We start from the raw sequence: 26100 nt of genomic DNA, 5'->3' as shown, positions 1-26100 counted from the left end.
AAGTCTTATCATAATTTTAAATACTTAAAAAATGTACTTTTACATAGCCATTTCATTCGTTCTTAGTGAGTACATGATATTTATAGCGAACAGTTCTTATTCATAATTTCAGAGATCAAGTAATAAATCTTGGGAAAATATTACCATTCAATCGTTCATTTCATTCGTTCTTCCTTAAGTCATGATGTTTCTTAAATGTTGAAAAAGTTTAACTACTGAGTTTTTTGTCGGTTCTTCTCGGTAGAATCTACATTCCGAACCGGTGCTAACTTAACATTACATAATTGTTAACTAACGATTTAAAAGTCCTTGTAAAAGCCTACTTGAATAAAGTTTATTTTGATTTTGTTTTCTAGCAAATATATCATTGCCATAATTTCAGAGATTTAATAATCAATCTTGTGCCCATTTATTAATTTCCATTCAATCACTCATTCCATTCGTTCTTTCTTAGTTAATTCTAGCTAATATGTCATCGCTACAATTTGAGCCATTAAGTAGGTACAGACCATTAAGTCTGAGGCCCCGGTCAGACCAATAGTTAACAGGTTTACCCATGCTATTATTGATAATCCATTATTATTTTCCATAATCAAACAATTAATTATAAAACCTGACGCTATTCCGTCGTTGGGTTATTTCTCGCAGATGCGTGATCAAGTATCATTAGCCGCCTTTGTTTGGATTAAGACAAGCTTATCACGTGGGTTCCTAAGTACTATATAACATAACATTAACAGCTTTTAAATATCCCACTGCTGGGCTAAGGCCATCTCTCCCTTTGTCGAGATGGTTGAAAGCATACACCACGCTGCTCCAATGCAGCTTGGTGGAAATCAGACACATGCCGGTCTCACTATGTTTTAGTACGAGATGAATTATAAACATAAATTAATTACGTGGTTTGGAATTATGATCATAAGTTAAGATGCGCCCTGAAATAACACCTAGCTCGCAAGCATACAAAGTCGACGATCATGAGTATCTACAAATCTTAACTAGTATGATACGTAAAATATCAAGGCTTCTCTGAATCAAAGTCGTAGGCGTCATAGTTGCTCAAGTAAGCTCGTGACGTCACATGACGGAGAAGGTTTATAAGGCCCCTGGTTTGTATATATTCCCTAATTATCATAACATAGTAAAAAAACATAGTATAGTCGCTGTCTGTCCCTATGTTTGCTTAGATCTTTGAAATTACACAACGAACGTTTTTAATAAATAATTCTAATTTCATAGAAATTGTGCCACATGTGTATTCCACCAATCCGGATTGGAGCAGCAAGGTGGCCTTAGCCCAGCAGTGGGAAATTTTGCTATTGTTGTTGGTCAAATTTGCAATGAACGACCAGTATTAACAATAAAAATAAAACATACAATATAGAAAGTAAAATAGATAACATTAATACTGGTCACCTGAATTGAATACAAATGTACCGTAAGTCGGTCTTTGTGTTTCAAATTGTGCCTTTCGAAGGCTATGTAGGTGATGAACTGTGATCGCAAAAACAGACGAACTTTCACATTTATTGTTCACTTATGTATGAGGGCAGGTGGTAGGTCTTATTTAGTATATCATTACTATCGTCATCATAACATAGTATCAAACAAAGTCGCTTAGCGCTGTCTGCCCCTGTATGTTCAGATCTTTAAAACTACGCAACGGATTTTGATGCGGTTTTTTTTAATAGATAGAGTGATTCGATAGGAAGGTTTTTGTCTATAAAAGATGGATGATATAGTAAAGAAGATGACACGTACAAGACGTTGCTAATATCATATCGTAAATAAATAAACTCTTTAGTACATTTAGTATCAGTATTGCATCCGTGAAAACCACAGAAAATTTGCATAATCTTAAAAATCTAAGCATACATAGGGAACAGCTGTGAGTGCTTATGTTATGATGATGACAACGCATCGCCCAGCTGAGCCACATTTATCATATATTACGAATCAATGTACCTTTAAAGGACCCTCATATATAGCATCTAGCTTGGTCTAGTTCCTTTCTTTATTTAAGCAAAACATGGTCACCAAGAAACCAATTTAGCTTGACTTTTGCGCTAACCTCTTATCATCATTGGGCTCCAAACTCCTGAGTCAAACATAGCCAAAAAGCTTTTACTTTGGTCACCAAGGAACCATTTTAGCTTGACTTTTGTGCTAACCTCTTATCATCATTGAGCTCCAAACTCCTGAGTCAAACATAGCCAAGAAGCTTTTACTTTGGTCACCAAGAAACCAATTTAGCTTGGCATTTGTGCTAACCTCTTATCATCATTGGGCTACAAACTCCTGAGTCAAATATAGCCAAAAAGCTTTTGTATTGTTACTCCAGTAACAGCAATGTAATAGTTTTTCGTCACATTTATTTCAAGCACGTGAAGCGTTCGGACCACATCCGACTCTGTTAACGAGGAGTCAGGCATCAGCTAGTCATCCGACATGATAATATTCGAAATATCAATGTTGTTTACGTTCGTAATCTTATAATTAACGACCACTAATATACTATAATTAGGGGGTAATTAGGTGGATATTTGTTTTACGGTCTCTATGCAAGCTATGGATAATAAAACCCATTCATTATGTATCCTATCGCTCCACAGATATACCTATTTGACTGAACCAATGTATCCGGGAATACTACAAACCCAAGATCAATGATGCACCATGTCTATGAGGTGTGGTACTTACCATTTAATATTTCACAATTTAATTTTTACTATTATTTACAGCCGTGTTTTATATACACTTATTTAAAATTCCACAGATATTTTTAACTCTGCCGTTTCCTAAATTCAATTGTAAAAATTACTTTGATAAAGAAGGCAGGATATATAATACACATATATAATTGTATTTAGCTAACATATTATAATTAAATGTTTAAAAAGAAAAACTACTGAATATTTTGCCGGTTCTTCTCGGTGGAATCTACTTTCCGAACCGGTGGTAGTTTCACTTAAAATAGTTGTTAAATGACAATTCAAAAGTTCTTATAAAAGCCTACTTGAATTAAGTATATTTAGATTTTGATATACATATACATGTATATATCTTCAAATATAGATCAAAGTAACAAACAAACGTGCAGATATAATTAATAACATTGCTTTAACACGTGAGTAACATCCCGTACTTACGATATAATTAACTTCGATGCTTCATACAATAATATTCATTGTTGTTACAATCCAATTATATTGCACTTCACTAACAATTAAAATAAAACTATCAATATTATGGAACATCACTATAACAACTTTATTTCTTTTATTTATTTATCAAAATCACTCATATTTATCCCATGTTATTTATCTAACTGACATTTGAATATAGAACGCAATATTTTCCAAAATGGCGGCGGAAAAGGAAACGGCGCGCATCGCCGTTCGATTTTCAACTAAACCGTTCGTTTGTGGAATCCTTGTACTACGTTAAAGGCGGGTTTACATGTCGTACGTTATTGCTTGATTATATTTATTTAAATCTCCAAGAACATACATTCATTAAGGAATAACGAGACAAATAATAATTATGACAAATTATAATAAGCACATTCTAAATACTTTGTCAACAATGTTAGTTCCTTTATCTTACTTAGAAATATTTTTTTGTCTCCTATTAATCACCTTTCAGTCACTATAGTCATACGTCATCTTGTCACGAGACAAATCATTTCTAGTTCAGCATTCGCGCTGTAAGATTTCATTCAATTCTATTCTAAGTTTTAATTGCGCTGACAGAGCACTGAATATTTCGCCAATGACACGTAGGATGGAGAAGACGAAAGGTTTTTCAAATTATCCCTTAATCACTCGTGAAATCTTGACAACTTACATACGGTGATAAGTAAGTATGACACATATAATTATTAATATCAATATCACATGACATTTTGACATATCATACCCTAGTTCTACGGTGAATTTCGAGTTGTTTCACATATATTTGCACTAATAGTTCCGCCTTTCTTTACAACACATGAGACATACGATCACAACTTTGATATATCCTGACTTGAGTATCGCAAATAAACATTTTAACATGCACCACTTAACCCAATCCAAACCCAGTGAATCTCTTTAAAAAAAAGTATTTTTTTTTAAATAATAAATAAATTATTTAGAATAGCAGCATATAAACCAACGACATTCGGCTGCCATTTTTTTGTACAGACCGTGACTCAGAGATAATAGCCACTGTTCCAGAACACAGAACACGTAGTGAAAAAGAAATGGCATGTGACGCTTTACCACAATACATAGACACACACACAGACATACACACACATGAAACAAATCTTAGATTTACGTATTCTTACGTAAACGGCAAACTCGTATCGTCGCTCTTTTCAAATAAAACAGATTTACAATGCTGTTATTTACTATAATAAGCGTCCTGTGATGAATATGATAACGAGATGACATGGCCTAGTGGTTAGAACGCGTGCATCTTAAACGATGATGTCAGGTTCAAATCCAGACAAGCCTCTATATATATATATATATATGTGCTTAATTTGTGTTTATAATTCATCTCGTGCTCGGCGGTGAAGGAAAACATTTTGAGGAAACCTGCATGTGTCAAATTTGATTGAAATTCTGCCACGTGTGCATTCTATCAACCCGCATTGGAACAGCGTGGTGGAATATGTTCCAAACCCTCTCCTTAACGGAAGAGGAGGCCTTATCTCAGCAGTGGGAAATTTACAGGCTGTTACTTTACTTTACTTTGTTCATTTGTATCTATATAAATACTTAATAACAATCAGAGATGGTTTAGTGATTTTCATATACTGTACATGTTTATGAGATATATTAGTAATTAGTTTTTTATGGTTTTTATCATTTTTGGTACCCACTGTTCTATGTGTGTCTGTACACTTCGAAACAAAAGTGTTAGAAATTATAATTTAGATTAAAAAATCGGTAATAAAATTTAGCTATAGATAAACTTATTATTTCGAAAATTAAACCTATTTAAATTTAAAATCAAATTGGTTATTCATAGTTACAAATTTCCCTTGTGCCTGTAGTTACACTGGCTCACTCGCATGTTAAACCGGAACACAATACTGGCAATCTGTCACGTTGTCTGTTTGACATAACTATAGACACTTGTCTATTATATACGTAGAAGCTTCAAAAAGTTTAATTAGGACTTATTTATTTTATCGTCCATGCTGGCAACGTCAGTATGACGTATCACAGCCGAAAAGTTATATGTGAGGTAATACCTGTTGACTTCCAGGCAGGATACATTATATACATATATTGTATTTAACTAATACGATTGTATTTTTTAAATGTTGACAAAGAGTAACTACTGAGTTTCTTGGCGGTTCTTCCCGGTAGAATCTACTTTCCGAACCGGTGGTAGCTTCACGTAATTGTTAAATGACGATTCAAAAGTGCTTGTAAAAGCCCACTTGAATTAAGTTTATTTTGATTTCGATTTTGAGTATCGAAAGAACGACAAGACTTATATTTAGAATATCATCATACGAATATCATCATCGTCTGATAACGAATCTTTACCGAACTCCTCGTCATATCAGTCACCGTAAGATTACAAAATTCTTTGGTTGGCGGACGAGCATATAGGCCACCTGACGGTAAGTGGTCACCATCACCCATAGACAATGAAGCTGTAAGAAATATTAACTACTCCTTACATCGTCAATGCGCCACCAACCTTGGGAACTGAGCTGTTATGTCCCTTGTGCCTGTAGTTACACTGGCTCACTCACCTATCAAACCGGAACACGACAATACTGAGTACTGTTATTTGGCGGTAGAATAACTGATGAGTGGGTGTTACCTGCCCAGACGGGCTTGCACAAAGCTCTATCACCAAGTAAACCAAGTTATAGATATTGTAACCCGTGAAATAAAAAAGATAGATTGTAATCTAACGAATTTTGTAATCTTACGGTGACATATTTTATTTTTATTATTTTGGCACAATTAAAAATTAAAAACAAATTAACACGAACAGCCTCAAATTATATTACATTTATAGAAAGTAGCATTCTTACGTCTGTTTGATCATCAGATCTTTAAAATTTCGGTCAAGGGCGACGCGAACTAAGGTCTTGAGATGATTTTGGTTAATACGTTTAAATTTATTTTATTTATAATTATACAATCACTAGGTTACACTTTCAACGCTACTTTAAAGCCTGGGAGGCAGAGATTGTATAATTATATAACACTAGTTATCGCCCGCGGCTTCGCTCGCTGCAAAAATGTAGCCTATGTATGTATAGCCAAGGAAGGACTTGGACTTCAAATTTGCTTCCTAATAAATTTCATCAATATCGGATATGTAGCATATAAGTGTGTATTAGGTGTAACTTAGTATAAATATCCTATTAGTTGTCACCTCGCGTTTTAGAAGGTTGATTGTTATGTGTCAGGCAAAAGGATACCCTATGTCCTTCCTAGGACTTCAAGTTTGCTTACTACCAAATTTCATCAATATCGGTTTATTCGATTGGTCGTGAAAGAGCGACCAACAGACAAGAGTTACTTTCACATATAAAATATTAGTATAGATTTAATAATATTTTTCGGTTATTCTAAGTGTAATTATATTTTTTGTTCACGTACGTAAGATCAGGAGTCGAGATGGCCCAGTGGTTAGAATGCGACCATCTTAACCGATGATTGCGGGTTCAAATCCAGGCAAGCACCGCTGATTCATGTGCTCAATTTGTCTTTATAATTCATCTCGTGCTCAGCGGAGAAGGAAAACATCGTGAGGAAACCTGCATGTGACAAATTTCGTAGAAATTCTGCCACATGTGTATTCCACCAACCCGCATTGGAACAGCGTGGGGAAATATGTTCCAAACCTTCTCCTCAAAAGGAGAGGAGGCCTTTAGCCCAGCAGTGGAAATTTACAGGATGTTGTTGTTGTTGTATGTAAGATCAAATTATAATTTTACTAATATTTCCGATAAAGGATTATAATTAATTACGTATTTGGTATGTTAGTTTCTTTTCGATTTCTAATGTTCCATGTACATACAGACAAAAAACTTTTACTCATAATATTTGTATTGACCGTACTATAACGGAATACACCATTATAAATAATACCTTAATCATTAAACAATTTTCTATCAAACTGTACAAGAAGCAATTACACTAAGTAATAGAACGCTGTCCCTTTTTGGCACGTACAAAGTCCTAATCTATCTCTTTTCCACATTTACATACAAACTGATTTACAATTTCAACTTTATTATGAGGGCGATAAGATTAATTTTTGAATGAGATATTTTAAGGTTAGTAGTTTAGTACATTCCCACAATTGAAGATTATTAAGACAATGGCTGTTTTGATAACAACAAACAATTGTACGTAATATTTCATCTTAAAATATTAAATATACATTATTGAATCGTACTAGATATTCGTTGGTAGGGCTCCGTGCGAGCTATACCCTATGATTATTTGTTTATCTAGAGAAAATGTCAAGTTTACGCGCCAAAAAGAAAAAAAAGAAATTAGAGGCCAACGATTGGCTCCTAAGTACACGCACACTACTATAGCTGTATAGCGTTTGTGAAGTGCAAAGCGTAGTTGTCACACACACAAAGATAATAAAGCTTATTCGTTTGTTTAATTCTTTTATCGCGTGGAACTATCTATAATATGTATACATACAATAAAATTCGAGTGTCTGTTTGTAATATTAAAATAGTCTTTTCCTAGTCAATACATATATGTATACAGGGTACATATACCAAAATAACATTTTTTACAATTGTTGTCGGTCTGTCAAAAAACAGACATGTTTTTCTGTCTGTCTGTTTGTTCCGGCTAATAGAACGGCTGGACCGATTTAGACGGGACTTTCACAGGCAGATAACTGATATAATAACTAGTAACTTCGGCTACAGTAGTATCTTTTGTTAAATTCAAACGCGTACAAGGTCGCGGGCACGGGTAGTATGTGTATAGATATATACTACCGGTGCCAAATACCTGTGGGTAAAAGAAAACCCATCAAAATCCGTTACATAATTTTAAAGATCTAAGCATACATGGGGACAGACAGCGGTAAGCGACTCTGTTTTATACTACGTAATGTATATATATTCAATTATGTGTCTATATATGTCGCCATGTGTTTCATATTATTGTATGAACAGACTACTACTTATAAACATTTGAAGCTGTACAATTTCTTATAGATTTCCGTGTATGTATGTTACCGTTCCAGGAAACCCATTGACCCTATAATCAAAGGTCAATTACGGTGTACGGGGAGTATTTTTCATAACAGGAAAATTATAAGTTTGAGAGATTGTGGATTGAATTGTGTTTACAAAGTTAGATATGGCCGAGACACGGTTTTTTTTTTACAGTCTTAACCTATGATTGCGGGTTCAAATCCAGACAAGCACCGCTCATTCATTTGCTTAATTTGTTTTTATAATTCATCTCGTGCTCAGCGGTGAAGGAAAACATCGTGAGGAAACCTGCATGTGACAAATTTCATAGAAATTATGCCACATGTGTATTCCACCAACCCGCATTGGAACAGCGTGGTGGAATATGTTCCAGACCTTCTCCTCAAAGGGAGAGGAGGCCTTTAAGCCAGCAGTGGGAATTTACAGGCTGTTGTTGACGGTTTTTTTATGATATAGCTGGCAAACGAGCAGGAGGCTCACCTGATGGAAAGTGACTACCACCGCCCATGGACACCTGCAACACCAGGGGGCTTGCAGGTGCGTTGCCGGTGTTGATCAATAAACAGAATTATTCGAGAGGAATATTATGTATAATAAAAAAATTAAACTAACATTTCCGACTTCCTTACATCCTTTTTGGGAAACGGTATTCGTTTCTGTTGTAGTATCCTAGTAAGTTTTAAATTATTAAAAAAAAATTGAGACTTGGTGGAACAAAATATTGATATATAAAGTATATTAGCAAATGCATTATTATATTCATGATAGAAAAGTAAAGTAAAAAGACAGTGGTGACCATAAATTATCAGCCTATTTGCCCATATCCCTCGCAATGACATAAATTAAAACCTTTTTCCAAAAATTCTAGAAAAAATTTGCCACTGCTGAACGAAGGTTCTTCCCTTTCTTTGAGGAGAAGTTTTGGAACATATTCCACTACGCCGTTCCAATGCGAGTTGGTGGAATACACGTGTCACAGAATCTCTGGAAAATTAGACACATACAATATCCTCACGATGTTATCCTTCACCGCCGAGCACGAGACGAATTATAAACACAGATTGACGACCTCCGTGGTGGAGTGAGTAAACCGGTTTTCATGGGTACGCCACTCTGAGGTCCCGGGTTCGATTCCCGGCCAAGTCGATGTAGATTACCATTAGTTTTCTACGTTGTCCTGGGTCTGGGTGTTTGTGGTACCGTCGTTACTTCTGATCTTCCATAACACAAGTGCTTCAGCTACTTACATTGGGATCATAATGTATGTGATGTTGTCTCATATTTATTATTATTTATTTATTATTAAGCACACGAATATTCAGTGCAGACGCTCGCGTTCAAACCACATGGCCATTTACATACAAAAATCTACTTACATTTTCTCTATCAACATCCAGTTGGGATTCCCTCTTCGGCAAACTGAGGGACATCTTCGAATCCCTCTCATTACGCTTGTACCTCTTCACGTCCGTTGCGAACTTCTTCTCAATCTGCCGCTTTGCATTCTTAAAGTCCTCCGTCACGTTCTCCGATGACTTCCAAATCTTCTTGATCACCGGCCTTGGTTCAGGCTTCTCTTCCAAATTAACTGGCTGTATTATGGTTTTGTGGGTCGCATTCTCGAAATTATCGCGTAGCCTTTGGAAGTCAGATTTTATCAGATCTGGTGTTGGTGGACGGGATACCTCGCATGGAACATCGTAGATCTTCTGATCCTGAAAAGAGAAAATTAACATTATTATTACACATCGCTGTCTAACCCTTAGATCTTTAAAATTACGCAATGGATTTTGATGCGGTTTTTGTTTAAATAGATAGATTGATTAAAGAGGAAGGTTTATATAAGACAGAAGCAAAACACTGATCATTTTAGGAGGCTTTTAATGATGTCGTAAATAAACATATTTTTTGCGCTTAAATTGCAAACGCTGGCTGAACCCTTTACATCTGAATAATATCTTCAAACAAGTCAGCGATTGTATATATCTATCTTTAGGGATAACCCACAATAACCATTTGTTATTCTTTACTTTGTACGATAAATAATGGCTTATTTTTAAGATAGATGGTCTGTACTGATAAATGAAGACACATTTTAGTGTAAATATCTATTCACCTAAAAATTCCCGCCCTTCTACGTTAAATGTTACTAACGTGCATGAGTGTGAGTAACGCCCCTGCTTACGAGTTTTAGTGTGTGTGATACGTTACCATAAGAGTAGAGACAACAAAAAAAAATACAATATAGATTATATTTAGAATAATTTAACGAGGGGCACAATTTCGTGCAACTAAAAAACCTATCTGAACATATGACTCAAATTTCTACCAGGAGTTATATTTCGGAGAAGATTTTAATACTAATAATTCTAAATGTACTGTTGAAAAAACAATTACAAAAATTATCTGTTTTTGTACATATCATATTATAAATGCGAAATAAACTATGTCTGTTGATCTTTAACGATCAAACCAGTAAACCGATCATGATACAATATATTATAAAGCTTGAACTCCAAGGACGAACATAGGCTGATTTTATCAGGCTATACCTGGTAACGGACGCCTTAAAAGCACATCATATAAAACAACTACAGCAACAATTCATTATATAATAATTTAATGTAAGTCAACGAAGATACTCTTTTCATTAACAACATCTGAATTAACAAGCGTAAAACATTCAACCAAATCTTCAAAACCAAAGAGTACAAAATTAATAAATAAATATTCAATGTTACAAGCCCTACAAATTATCACAGGAAAGTTAACCCCAAGACAATACCATATAAAATCACCAAAGGCATGACCAAAAATTATTAACAATGACGTTTTAAATATAGAAAAAAAAAAACAATAGAATCTTTAGCTTTCGAAACTAACTACCATATCGTCTGCGTTTGAAACGGAAGACAATTATGATTGACAAATGTTCCGTTGAACTATTCTCGAAACACAAATTCGATGCTCACCATAGAACACGAACGTGATGTCAGAATACGCGACATTGATTATAATACAGTGAAAATTAAGTGAGACTGCAAGGGACCAATGTTGTTTCATTTATAGAATATTACACTAACCCGGTGTCTTAGCTACCCAGGTATAAATAAGTATCTCTCTCGGCTATAGAGGCACACTAACGGAATAAGTTAGCGAACAAACAACCGATGTTACCTCAGTTGCACATAAAATTTACTTGCTGCCTCATTTATAGAGATAACTGTGACGATAAAACAAAATAACTAATTCCAGTTACAGAGGTTTACTTAGGCCACTAACAGAGGTGGTTCAATGCTAAAGTGATGGGACCTCATCATGAGTTCCAGGTATCCCCCATACCTGGCGTTACCCCATATTTGACGTTGGTCTCGAGACTAGCATCTATGGCTGCAGAACTCGAGATGTAGTGTTCAAATTATGCGAATTGAGTCATATGAAATTCTTAATGTTCAATCACCTTCTCGTGGTGCCTGGGCAACGGGGCCGGCTTGAGCTTGCTCGTCAGGGCGGACCATGTGAGTGGCCTCGTTGGCTAGGAGGGAGTGGGAGGGCTCGCTACTCGAGCCTCCCAGGTGTTTTACACCGGCGGTCAGCGGCGGAGCCCACCTTCTTTTCCGCCGCAGGGCGTCAGCTTCGTTGACGCCCTGCCTCCAGTGCCGGACTCGGGGGAGTTCGTCACATGAGCACGTGGAGGATGAGGAGGAAGGCGCGCACTAGGTGCGCTTTCCACGTTAGTCATTCAGCCGCTTTACGGCGGCTGCCGCTGGTGGGGTCGCAGTTGCATGCCCTGGGCGATCCCGTTGCCTCACCACTCGGCGTCATGGTGGAAACCCGAGGGTGGTTTTAATGGGTAGGACAGGGCCTTCAGCCCTGGCACGGGGCCCTTATGGCCCCGGTTGAGTCCCACATACCCGTCCTGGTCCCCAGGCCGGGCGGAAGGCGTAAATGCCCTTCCTCCACGTAAAAAAAAGGGAGCACGAGTATTACTAACGCAAACCGATAATTTAGCGTAAAACGCTTTCATGAGTGAATGTACACATGTCTCAACATTCCACGAGTGAGATACGAAGTGATTTAATACAGAATAACACCGCTGTTCCGGATACACGTATCACAATGGAGGGAAATGATTATTTTCTCATGATACTACCGTATCATAAGTAATATCGTGATTGTTCTGTAACAACATCTGCGTGAGTTGTGATCAGTTATTTTCTTGTTGTTTACAAATTGTTTAATTTTTTACCGTGTAATTATAGGTTATTAATTTGTTCTAATACTATACATACGAAAGTAACTCTATCTGTATGTCTGTATGTTGTTGTTCCTCAGCCAAACCACTCAAAAGAATATGATAAAATTCTACCATCTGACAAATAACCAATAAATCGCGAACGAAGCTGAGGGCTGCAACTACTGAGGAATACGTTTATTAATTTCAAATTTTATACTGATGTAGTGTCTATACCTATTACAAATGACCATACATACAAAATTTCGTACGAAGTCGCGGGCACAACTTATAATTAATAAAGATAATTCCAATAAATGTAACAACAGCCTTCTCGAGTTCAATGACCCCTGCGGTCAATTTGCGGTCACGAGTATCAAGTTACAGCACAGATTGGTCTACGATTTCATAATACTATGCTATTCGTAGTAAAACATTTTGTTCTCGGACATTTCTTTCGCACTTATCCATATTGCCTCAGCGACACTTCATTATTTAATACTTTACTATCTTTATGTGTTAATGGTAAATTGGACAGCAGAGGTTAACATGTCCATAATGATTACACCGCAATTTTTGAATTTCTGTTAAAAAAAAGTGTTCTGAAATAATGTGCTCAGTATGTGCTATGATGTGCCGCTTGAAAAAAAAAATTACTCAAAAAATGACATTTTTATGAGGACGTCCTTTTTTTCAAGTCCTGTTAGCCCCGCTACTTTACTTTAGGCAGCACACGTCGAGCACATTACGGCACAGTTGTAATAAGTTCGACAAAGTAAAGTAAGCCAACTGGACATAAAAAGGACCTTCTCATAAAAATGATATTTTTTGAGTAAATTTTTTTTTCAAGCGGCACATCATTGATTTCAAATTCCATAGAAATTCTGCCACATGTGTATTCAAGCAAGCCGCATTGGAACAGTGTTGAATACATTCCAAACCTTCTCCTTAATGAGAGAGGAGGCTTTAGCCCAGCAGTGGGAAATTTACAGAATGTTGTTGTTGTTTATTTGGCTTTACTGCTCTTATGGAATAGAGTCCACAACATTACAACCCAGTAAAGTAAAGAGTCTATCTGATATTTACAATTTCTTTGAGTTTATATGTAATGAGAAATCAATACCATATTCTTTTACATATCATGAATTGACGACCTCCGTGGTCGAGTGGTGAGTACACCGGTTTTCATGGGTACGCCACTTCGAGGTCCCGGGTTCGATTCTCCGCCGAGTCGATGTAGATTATAATTAGTATTCTATGTTGTCTTGGATCTGGGTGTCTGTAGTACCGTCGTTACTTCTGATTTTCCATAACACAAGTGCTTTAGCTACTTACATTGGGATCAGAGTAATGTATGTGATGTTGTCTCACATTTATGAACGAACAGACAAATTAACAAATCTTTTCATATAGTTTTACATTTAGAAAGTAAATAAAGGAAAACATCCATACTGTCGTTTCGAGTCTAGAAAGTAGCTCTCTCTGTTTCCTTTTATGTTCCTAGGTCGCTATAACCTGTACGGTTCTTAGATCATAGTCAATTGGAAATGGCATCTATCAGCGGCATACATACATACCTACTATACTAGCACCCCTTCTTATTCTTACATTTTTACTTTTAATTTATATATGTTTAACAATTGTCGTTCTATTTCAAGTAATTTATACAAAAACTGGTATAAATTATATACCTGAACCTTCTTTAAGAATCCATCTGTCTAGTAGTGAAAACCGTATGAAAATCCGTTCAGTTGTTTTTTGAGTTTATAGCGAACATACAGACAGACAGACAGACACGGCCGGGGGACTTTCTTTTATATATATTTGCATCCACTAACCCTAAGCGGAATGGTGTAATAAATCCCAGCAGTGGGATGTTTAAAGTTTATTACGTACTTACTTCATGCTAAGGTCGAGTAGTATTGCATTCAAGTATTCTGCAAGTAATTAATCATGACATTAATTGTCTGTGTTCAAAAATTCCATCAAAGTCATGGCTATTGATCGATATATCGGTCGGATCGGTTAAATTAAGGAAATATATGGAGTTGCTACAACATTAATATACTATAGAATTTGTTTAATTACGCCATCACGTTATAAATTTCTAAAATCAGAGTTACTTTACTATACCATCCAAAACCTTAATCTCGAATCACTCTATCTGTTAAAAATCCGCATCAAAATCCGTTGCGTAGTTTTAAAGCATACGTAGCGATATAGCGACAGTGAAAGCGACTTTGTTCTATACTATGTTGTAATTTTTCATATTCAAAGACCTCTCGTTATTTTCTATATCCTTACTAACATACTAAAATCATGACAGCTGATCGGATATGAGTTAATTTGAGGAAATATATAGAGTTGATACAACAATAAACATAATAATATTTTAATACAAAAATCATATATCCTATCAAAATAAATGCAAAATTAAATTATATTGTTTGTTTATTTATATCGATATCAAGGCTAAACTAGTAATCATATTTATAAAATTCCATATGAAACAAACTTGGAAGAACACAGGCTATTATTTAACTAAGCTACCCCCGAAACATCTGTCCCTTACACACACGCTAGGAAATACGCGGTAGAAAACAGTCTTACATACATATGGACTGCACTTAACTAAAAAAAATTAAAGTATTATTAATTCGGTTAATTAAATAGATATAGATAACGTCCTTATCTTTGAAGTCGGCCAAGAATGTACGACAGTAGTTATTCTGTGATAAAAAATTAAAAAATCACAGCAGAACACAGTTAGTCATATTAGACATTGCCTTTAAAATATAAATATAATATACACACCTTAATATATTATTATAGATCTGTGAACACTACAATAATATTGTTATTGATAAAATGTACACATATAATAAAATTGAAGTGTCTGTTTGTAATATTAAAATAGCTCTTTTTTGTATGTATATACGGTACACATACCAAAGTAACATTTTTTTGAATTTTTCTGTCTTTGTTCCGGCTAATCTCTGGAACGGCTGGACCGATTTTGAGGGGACTTTCACTAGCAGATAACTGATATAATAGGGAGTAACTTAGGCTACAATAACTTTTTATTTTATTCAAATGCATACAAGGTCACGAGTAGCCAGTTTAAAATATATTGAAATATGCAAGTTCTTAAATTTGTTTTGCATCATCAATGTCTATAAAAAGTTATCAGGTTATATTATCGAAGCAAACTTAAACTACAAGGAAGGGCATAGGCTACTTCTTTACCTAAAACTTATTCGATACAAGATTTTGTAGATGATAAAGAGGCGTGAAATTAATACCTGTTGACTTCCAGGCAGGATATATTAAATTAAATAATTGTATTAACTAACACGACTGTATTTTTTAAATGTTGAAAAAAAGTAACTACTGATTTTCTTGCCGGTTCTTCTCGGTAGAATCTACTTTCCGAACCGGTGGTAGCTTCACTTAATTGTTAAATGACGATTCAAAAGTGCTTGTAAAAGCCCACTTGAATAAAGTTTATTTTGATTTTTGATTTTGAACTCACGACAACCAACACATCTAAACGCGAGCGAAACCATGGGCGAATAATAATACAGTATAGATACAGTACTAGTATATTTATATCACTAGCATAAACACAAAACCGGTTTGAACTGGAAATAATTACCGCCATTTCGCCATAAAATCTAGCACGATTACATCAAAATCGACCCAGTTACCCCACATATCATTCAACGGACCATATTCCCAAGATATTATGTATCATCTTCGTAACACTGTTATTACATACCTGCATAGATTATCTATCAACACTATTAAAAGAACAATGAGGTACGTGACCATTTCTGCTGTGTACATATACATATATGGACAACATAGTCTATATATTATATAAAAGCGAATTCCACTGATTAATCACAAAATCTTAGAAACTATAACACCTACGAATTTGAATAGTTGTCCGCTGAGAGTTTAAGTTTAATACCCCCTAAAGGGTAGGGCCCTTTAGGGAGTATAGGGAGCGTTCAAGTAATACGTAACGCAATTTGGGGGAACGGGGGGTCTCGTAAAACGTTACGATGCGTTACGGGGGCAGAGGGGGTTTTCTTACAACACGTTACGTACCATTGTTTTTTTTTAAACAAAAAAATTAGGGAATTAAAACTCCAAAATTGGCAACCCTTTTCATTTAAGTTTTACGGGGAATCCCTTGATTGTATTAGTGTGGTCGTCATTTTTCATTTGGTCTCGCAAGTTGGCACGGGGTAACATACTTTTTTGCGACTTTAGGGTAAAAATGGTCACTTGAGTGTTACGTAACGTTTAGAGAGTGAGAGGGGGAGTAAAGAAAAACGTTACGGTGCGTTACGAGGGGAGGAGTGGGGTTCAAAAATCTTCAAAAATTGCGTTACGTAATACTTGAACGCTCCCATAGCAGGGGTTGAAAGTTTGTGTTGTATAATGTTTTGGTAAAATACATTGATATAAAAAGCATATCAATGAAGACAAAATTATATGGAAAAGCGTTGAGCTAATATTTGTTTCCTTTTGGATATTGTATACACATATAATATAGTAGCGACCCAAACCGGCTTCACACGGGTACTTAATATTTATTTTATTTATTTACTTATTTATAAGGACAACTTACATAACATTTATGGGTTTTAAAATAAAGGTAATTACATTTTTAACTAAGTGTTGTTTCAATTAAAAGTTATCACGGAAAGTTTAAGCATTTTATGATTAAATTACATAAAATCACTATAAATTGTATTAAAACTCACAAACTTTCACAGCTATAATATTAGTAGGATCAGATATCAGTATGATTAGTAGGATAATAGAGTAGAATCTACATACGGAACTAGTGGTAGCTTCTTTCATTTAGTTTATAAAATACGATTCGAAATTACGTGTAAAGACCTACTCGAATAAAATATATATTGATTTTGGATCGTAAATTAAAGTATCATAAAAAATAAGACAAAAATATTACTTTTACGTATCGATGCAAAAACGAACATATCTACTAATTAAACCAAAAATTATTTCCGAAACATTCATTCGGAAAGATTTAATCAATTAAATAACACCGATATTCGTTATTATGATCATTTCCTTTCTTTTACTCAGAAATATAAAAAGTAACTTAGCTTACGACACAACTTAGATGTAGCATCGGTAAAATTCGTCAAACCGATCACATCCGAATTAAGTACGCTATCCCAAATTATCAATATTTATTTCTTATGCGAATATGATCTTTACACAAACGTAACAACTTGTAATATCATATGACCGAATACATTCGTCAATGTGACACGTCGATTTACATGCTTTCTCGGGTTGAACTGACGCGAGAATCTATAGCGACGAACAGCGTCGAATGGGGCGATAGGGAGCTATTTCTATTGGTTGTTTAAATCGGCAGTAATCGGTTTTATAGAATTTGCCGATGCGACGTCTAAGTTATGTCGTACTATACCTGTCTCCCTTGACTGTCAATGTCCTATTCTTACGGTACCACTTAGTTCTTACTTGAATGCGTGTCAGTATTACCATATATTAGTAGGTATTGTACCGAGATGGCCCAATGGTTAGAACACGTGCATCTTAACCGATGATTGCGGGTTCAAACCCAGGCAAGCACCACTGAACATTCATGTGCTTAGTTTGTGTATATTCATCAAGAACTCAGCTGTGAATGAAAACATCGTAATCATGTGTCATATTTTTAAGGGTTCCGTCCCCAAAGGGTGTATGTTGTCTATGACCAGACTATATCTCATGAACCGATTGTAAGACACTTCAAATTTTCACAGATGTTGCCGCTGTAACAAAACATTCTAAAAACAGAATACAATTAATATTTAAATGTGACTCTGATATATCATCCTGCTTTTATCCCAATTTTAATTTGTATACTTCTCTATCTCACAAGTAACATTCTTTCTTACCATATCGTCTTTCACACAATCCATCCATCGTTTTTATAGATAAATGTACGCAACCCTACAACTAAACAAAAGACATATATTTTATATGCAATATAACACTTATTCGAAATTCAAAATCATTGTATCTCTGGCCACATTTATTTGCCAGTCTTCAGAACGAGCGCCTGGAAGAGATCACTGCTTTAGCAATAAGGCTGTCCATTGCACGTGCGACTTTTGTTTAATTAAAAAGCTAAAAATAGTTTTACATCAACAGCCTTTAAATATACCACTGCTGGGTTAAGGCCTCCTCTCCCTTTGAGAAGAAGGTTTGCAACATATCCACCGCGCTGTTTCAATGGTTGCTGGAATACACATGTGGCAGAATTTCTATGAAATAAGACACATGCAGGTTACCTCACGATGTTTTCTTTCACCGCTGATCACGATATGAATTATTAACACATATTAAAAATAAAACTCAGTGGGTACACAGACAGAGCTACATTCATTTTTAACTATGTATAACGATTAGAAATCAACAGGAAAACTGCACATGTTGTGAAAACTGCTAATTAAAGCACCGGCTTCGATTCCCGGTTATGACATAATTATGTGAGAACCGGTTTGTGTCCCGGCGTTCAAACGCATAATATAGTTAATATTATAAATACGAAAGTAACTCTGATTGATACCTCTTCAAGCTTAAGCCGTTGACAGCTGAATCCATTTAGATAAAATTTATATAGATAAATAGTTTGAATCTACTTTTTGAATTCACCCCCTTGAGGGGGCAAAATTGGGAATAAGGCTTAGTGTGTTATTGATAAAGTTTTATAAATTCCACGCAGACGAAGCTAGAAATATATAATTTTACATCTTACTAGCGACCCGCCTCGACTATATATCGGATTCAAATGATAACTTAAGAACGAAAATAATATAAACATAAAATACAATTCCTCAGTAATCATGTATGTACATTTTCAGTGAACACTTCCATAATTGAATCATTAATTCCAGAGACCATTTCTATAATATGTAGGGGACATACAAATAGACTAACATATATAACCATTTACTAATATTTCTATAGATATAATTCATTGGATAAGCTAATTCTGTTATTGAGAAAGACACATGAGATTGAATGCAAGTGCAGGCCCATTTATGAAAAAACACAATAGCTCTATCTGTCTGTATTTATCTGTATACTAGCTATACCTCCCGGCTTCACATTATCAAAATTATCAGCGTTTATTAACAATATTGTCCGTGTATTATATACCTCCTCTAATGTTAGGTAAATAGTAATATTAGTAAATCATTACATATAGAAATGCTGCTAGCATTCTTGCCACCATTCCACGCGGTCAAGATTTATACAGTAACTAGTTTTAGTTCATATTTGTATATACTTAAGCATTTAATATTGTTTATTCTTATGTTAATAAATAAATGTACTATACCAATTACATAGTATGAGACAAAGTCGTTTACCGCTGTCTGTTCTTATGTATGCTTAGATCTTTCAAAATACGAAACGGATTTTGAAGTGCTTTTTTTATAGAGGAAGTTTTTTGTATATAATACATAGGCAATGTAATAAAGAAACACAGATAATTTAAACATTTTCTACTACATCTAGTATCAGTATTACATCCGTGCGAAGCTCGGGCGGGTCACTAGTTCTATAAAAAAAATCATTGCTTAATAAACGTGTGAGGTTCATAAAAAATATAACAATTGTTTTTTAAAGCCTTAAGGCGAACAGATTACACAGAACGTAAAACGAGAAGATCAGTGTTGCAACGCAACCTTAATTAAAATTTAACAGACCGTCTAGTGCAATCTTATTATACTACCCTTGACTCCAAATATATTCTCAGCGAAGGAAGCGCTGTACTACTTACCTACTGCGACTTCTTTTATATGTATATCTATATAACATACATATGTAATTGTATTTAAGTAACATGACTGTATTTTTAAATGCTAAATACTATTATTATGCTATTGTTGGCGAACGTGATGGTAAGTGGTCACCACTGCCAATAGACAATGGCGCTGTAAGAAAACATTCTTTTCATCACCAATGTGCCACCAACCTTGGGAACTAAGATGTTATGACCCTTGTGCCAGTAGTTACACTGACTCACTCACCCTTTAATCCGGAACACAACAATACTGCGTAATGTTGTATGGCGGTAGAATATCTGATGAGTGGGTAGTACCTACCCGGGCTTGCACAAAGCCCTACTACCAAGTAAAGTGAGTAGGACGACTAAGTTTGTTGCTGGTTTTTCTCGGTAGAATTTGCATTCCGAACCGGTGGTAACTTCACTCAATACAGTTGTTAAATGACGATTCAAAATTGCTTGTAAAAGCCTACTTTGAAAAAAGTATATTTTTATTTTGTTTTTTTTCTATATAGGAATCATAAATACGAGGTCAAATTAACCAATGAGATAAAACTATGTGCGAATTGATAACTTCCTGAATTTTGAAGTATTTAAAGAATAATAACTACAACACAAAACTAGTAAAAGTAACGCCACTCACGATCGGGGACATAGTTAAAAAAACCTCTGATTATATAAGGAGTTAAAACTCTACAACTCGTTTTCAATGGCATGTACATATTGTAGCTGCGACTTCACCCGCGTAACCTTAAATTTGTGACATATAATAATGTATATGTATAATATAAGGACATTATCAGAGGAAGTTTATTACGTAACTATTTTGGGAAGTCTTTGACCCCCTCCCCTGTTTAATATTGATTACATAAGAATCTAAATGAATTATAAACACGAATTAAGCACATATATATAGTGGTGCTTGCCTGGGATTGAACCCGAAATCATCGATTAAGATGCACGCGTTCTAACCACTGGGCCATCTCAGCTCTTGTGTTTATAATTTTACTCGTGCTCGGCGGCGAAAGAAAACATCGTGAGGAAACCTGCATGTGTCTAATTTCATCGAAATTCTACCACACGTGCATTCCACCAACCCGCATTGGAACAGCGTGGTGGAATATGTTCCAAAACCCTCTCCTTAATGGAAGAGGAGGCTTTAGCCCAGCAGTGGGTAATTTACAGGCTGTTACTTTACATAACAATCTAAAGGAAAAATTGGTCAACCTTGTGGGCGTTTTATTTATCTTAATATAACACATGGTCCCCCCCTCCCCCTCTAAATAGTCTTATGTACTTAATTAATGGCCTGAATGCGGACGAACAAATGGTATTTTTGATTAATATTTTTTTATATAACACCAATGTTAAAATTGAATTGAATTAAATTCAACTTCATTTTAAATTCCTTCCTGATCACCTTCGCACTGGAACACCAAAACACTATTGCCATATGGCAAATAGCGAACGAGATGGTGGTAGCCCTAGCACAAAGCCCAGAAACTGCCCAGATTATACACACCAAAACAAATAAAAAATATTTTCATTAAAGTACCCATGTACCTGTACCTGTATATATACCTAATAGAACCGGCACTAAGCTCAATAATAACTTTTCAAGAAAAAAAAATTTCTGAACTAATTCCAACACTTATCTGAGACCTATTATAAAATTGGAGTGACTGTTTGTCATATTAAAATAGCCGCTTTTTACTAAATGCATATGTATGTACACATAATGCATATACCAAAATAACATCACAATTTTTGTCTATTTGTTCTGGCTAATCTCTGAAACATCTGGACCGATTTTGCTGGGACTTTCAATGGTAGGTAGATGATGAAATAAGGAATAATTAGGCTATAATAATAACAACAACAACAACAACAGCCTGTAAATTCCTACTGCTGGGCTAAAGGCCTCCTCTCCCTTTGAGGAGAAGGTTTGGAACATATTCCACCACGCTGTTCCAATGCGGGTTGGTGGAATACACATGTGGCAGAACTTCTATAAAATTTGTCACATGCAGGTTTCCTTACGATGTTTTCCTTCACCGCTGAGCACGAGATGAATTATAAACACAAATTAAGCACATATATATAGTGGTGCTTGCCTGGGTTTGAACCCGACATCATCGATTAAGATGCACTCGTTCTAACCACTGGGCCATCTCGACTCCTAATAATAACGTTTCTATTAAAATCAAACGTGTACGAAGTCGCAGGAACAGCTAGTATTCAAATTTTTTTTCACATTACATTCATATTCTGATACAGAGTAATGAACGTAATTAACTTTCCACTTAAAATATAGAAACGTCATGTAAATTAAATGTAAACTGTCATATAGCGAAAGTTTCCTATCCGTCGGATTTAATTATTTCAGAGTCATTACGCTTCATCAATCAAATCTATGCGACGTTATACTTAGAACCAAAAGGTACTTAGCAGTACGTCCGTTTCTCAATAATCCGACTTTTTGCGAATAAGATGACTTGGATTTATATTTGATTAAACATGTAAATTGGAAGATATTACTGTATTTCTTATCGGTTCTTCTCGGTAAAATCTATATAACAAACAGTGATTGATAACTTTCCATTGATAACAGTAGTAATACGATATAAAAGTCTTATGAACCTACTAGAATATACAAAACATTTATTGGAATTTGTTGACGGTTCTTCACGGTAGAATCTACATTCCGAACCGGTGGTAGGTTCACTTAATGTGGTTGTTAAATGACGATTCAAAATTGGTTGTTAAAGCCTATTTCAATAAAGTATATTTTGATTTGACTTTGATTTTGTTCAAAAAAAATCAAAAATCAAAATCAAAATAAACTTTATTCAAGTAGGCTTTTATAAGCACTTTTGAATCGTCATTTTACAATTAAGTGAAGCTACCACCGGTTCGGAAAGTAGATTCTACCGAGAAGAACCGGCAAGAAACTCAGTAGTTACTCTTTTTTAACATTTAAAAAATACAACGTCATGTTAATTAAATACAATTATTTCAATTAATGTATCCTGCTTGGAAGTCAACAGGTATTAACTCCACGCTTTTTTATCATCTACAAAATCTTGTATCGAATAGTATGCTTTTTCTACCAATGTATTTTTAACAAATGATTTGAATTTACTAAACGGCAAAGTTAAAAATTTCTGCGGAATTTTATTATAGAAACGGATACCTTGCCCCAAGAAGGATCCATTGACTTTGCGGAGTCGGAAACTTGGCGTTATAAGTTTATCCTTACTTCTAGTGCATATACAATGATTATCACTGATTTTATCAAAGTGATCAATGTTACTGTGAATATACATGATATTGTTGTAAATATATTGCGACGCAACAGTAAGTATTGCTACTCTGTTAAAAACATCCCGAAGAGAGTCTCTAGCTCCAAGATTATAAATAAACCGAATTGCTCTCTTTTGTAAAATAAAGACAGATTTGTTAACAAGAAATATTGAATCATAATATTGATCGAGATGAATCGGCAAGTAATTCCATGATTACTATTTGTTTTATGGTATAGGTTGGTGGACGAGTATATTAGCCACCTCATAAGTGGTAACCATTACCCATAGACAATGAAGCTGTTAGAAATATTAACTATTCCTTAAATCGTCAATGCGCCACCGACCTTGGGAACTAAGATGTTATGTACCTTGTGCCGATAGTTACACTGGCTCACTCACCCTTCAAACCGGAACACAACAATACAGAGTACTATTGTTTGGTGGTAGAATAACCGATGAGCGGGTGTTACCTACCCAGACGGGCTTGCACAAAGCCCTACCAGCAAAACTTTCGAGCATTAATATTATGTAGCTGAACCATCTTATATATAAATAGTGTAAGCCGATTTTTGTCCCAGGCACTATGGGACAGCTGCATCAGCTGCACATAAAAAATCGGTTACGATCTACTTTTTAAGAGCAGACAAAGATATTCAGAAAACGAAAGAGGATTCTTGATTGTTATTCTTTAAATTGTTCCAATTAAATAAATAGGTAATTCATTTTAGGGAGCGGAAGAGAGCTGTCTTATATAGAGAACTAATGTATTTGACAATAAAATATCATTTATAAAAGGTTTCATTAGTATACTATCTTTTGAATAAATGCGGATGATTTTTCTCGGACGACAGACTAGCTTACAATTAAGATTAAGTATTAGTAAAGTAACTCAACATTGCTGGGCTAAGGCCTCCTCTCCTATTAAGGAGAGGGTTTGGAACATATTCCATAACGCTGTTCTTATGCGGGTTGGTGGAATGCACATGTGGCAAAATTTCGATGAAATTAAACACATGCAGGTTTCCTCACGATATTTTCCTTCCTTAGCACTAGATGATTTATAAACACATATTAAGCACGTGAATATTCAGTGGTGCTTGCCTGGGTTTGAACCCGAAATCATCGGTTAAGATGCACGCGTTCTAAACACTTGGCCATCTCAGCTCATTAGTAAGTATTAGTAATTATACAGTTAGTTCTATTTGCGTCATTAATATCAAGAATTGTAATTAAAATCATTACATAGTATAAAACAAAGTCGCTTACCGCTGTCTGTCCCTATGTATGCTTAGATCTTTAAAATTACACAACGGATTTTGATGCGGCATTTTTAATTGAAAGTGATTCGAGAGGAAGGTTTTTGTATGCAATACATGGACAATATAGTAAAGAAACACTTATAATTTTCGAAGTTTCTAATTCTACGATATATATCTGAAGCGGTTTGCTGAGATTTTTTTATATATTGGCATTCTGCAGTGTATTTAGTATCAGCATTGCGGCCATGCGAAGCCGGGGCGAATCGCTAGTATTAGCATAAAACACTTGATAATTAGTTCGATCGATCATATCTTTAAACATGTAACTCACACACGTGCAATAGAGATCGCGACCTGTAATTGGCGCCAGTCCTAAACGGATATCATTAAGCTGGTGGGTTAATCCCTCACAATATAACTCATGCCGTTTATCAGTGTGATTAATATATACAAAAATCCTAGAGCAACTATTAGGTTGATATGGATTAGGGCCATTTAACGGCCTGAGGATATCGATAGCCGGAGGAGGGAAGGGGATGGTGTAGAGAACAATTTTGCGTCTCTGAGGAGAGCTCCGCCAAGCGACGAGCACTGCATGGAATACATATACCTTATATCGTGCTGATGATGGCCATTGTAGTAGTTTTAGTGAGTAGGAGCATCTAAACCAAGGAATTCGGATACCTTTCTGAAGGTTTCCACTGCGTGAAGAAAGGCCGATTTAACGTGCCAAGTAATCGAATAAAATAGGACATGTATAGTTAGACTTTATGAATGCATCTCCGGGTAAGGTAGACAGTACCCGTCATTTATTAGGCTTTTGACATTTGATCAGACACTGCAGCCAAAAAATTGGTAAAACAATTTAATTATGTAAAAACCTCATAAGACTCACTACAGTCCTGCCAACCAAAAGTATCACATATTTCCTTTCTATAATAAAATTCTGGAGACATTTTTAAATTCGTCATTTTATACATTCGTCCTTTGTATACACAGGTGTAAAAGGCATATTATTCAATATAAGATTAAACAAATACTATAAAAGCGTCGAGTTAATACTTGCTGACTTCCAAGCAGGATATATTACATACATATATAATTGTTTTGATATGACTCTTGTTAATCTTTCTTAATCGTGTCTATGATTGATCTATGAAATGATTTATTTAATGGTGTACAAAAAAGAGTATTTGGATTTGACTACTTTGTATTTTTAAATGTTGAAAAAGAGTATCTACTGA

At 35.2% G+C, this 26100-nt stretch overlaps 1 protein-coding gene across 1 annotated transcript in view; it reads right to left on the bottom strand.

The window, feature by feature from the left end:
• The window catches only part of LOC124541890, a 69285-nt gene that overhangs the window by 20663 nt on the left and 22522 nt on the right, over positions 1-26100 (bottom strand). The window contains exon 2 of the mRNA XM_047119802.1: positions 9589-9927. Coding sequence (XP_046975758.1) covers positions 9589-9927 — 339 coding nt within the window. The remainder of the gene's footprint in view (positions 1-9588; positions 9928-26100) is intronic.

The sequence above is a fragment of the Vanessa cardui genome, chromosome 29 (genome assembly GCF_905220365.1).
Source record: "Vanessa cardui chromosome 29, ilVanCard2.1, whole genome shotgun sequence".
Classification (NCBI taxonomy): domain Eukaryota; kingdom Metazoa; phylum Arthropoda; class Insecta; order Lepidoptera; family Nymphalidae; genus Vanessa; species Vanessa cardui.
Note: the sequence above shows the minus strand (reverse complement) of the source record. Positions and strands in the feature narration are given on the sequence as shown.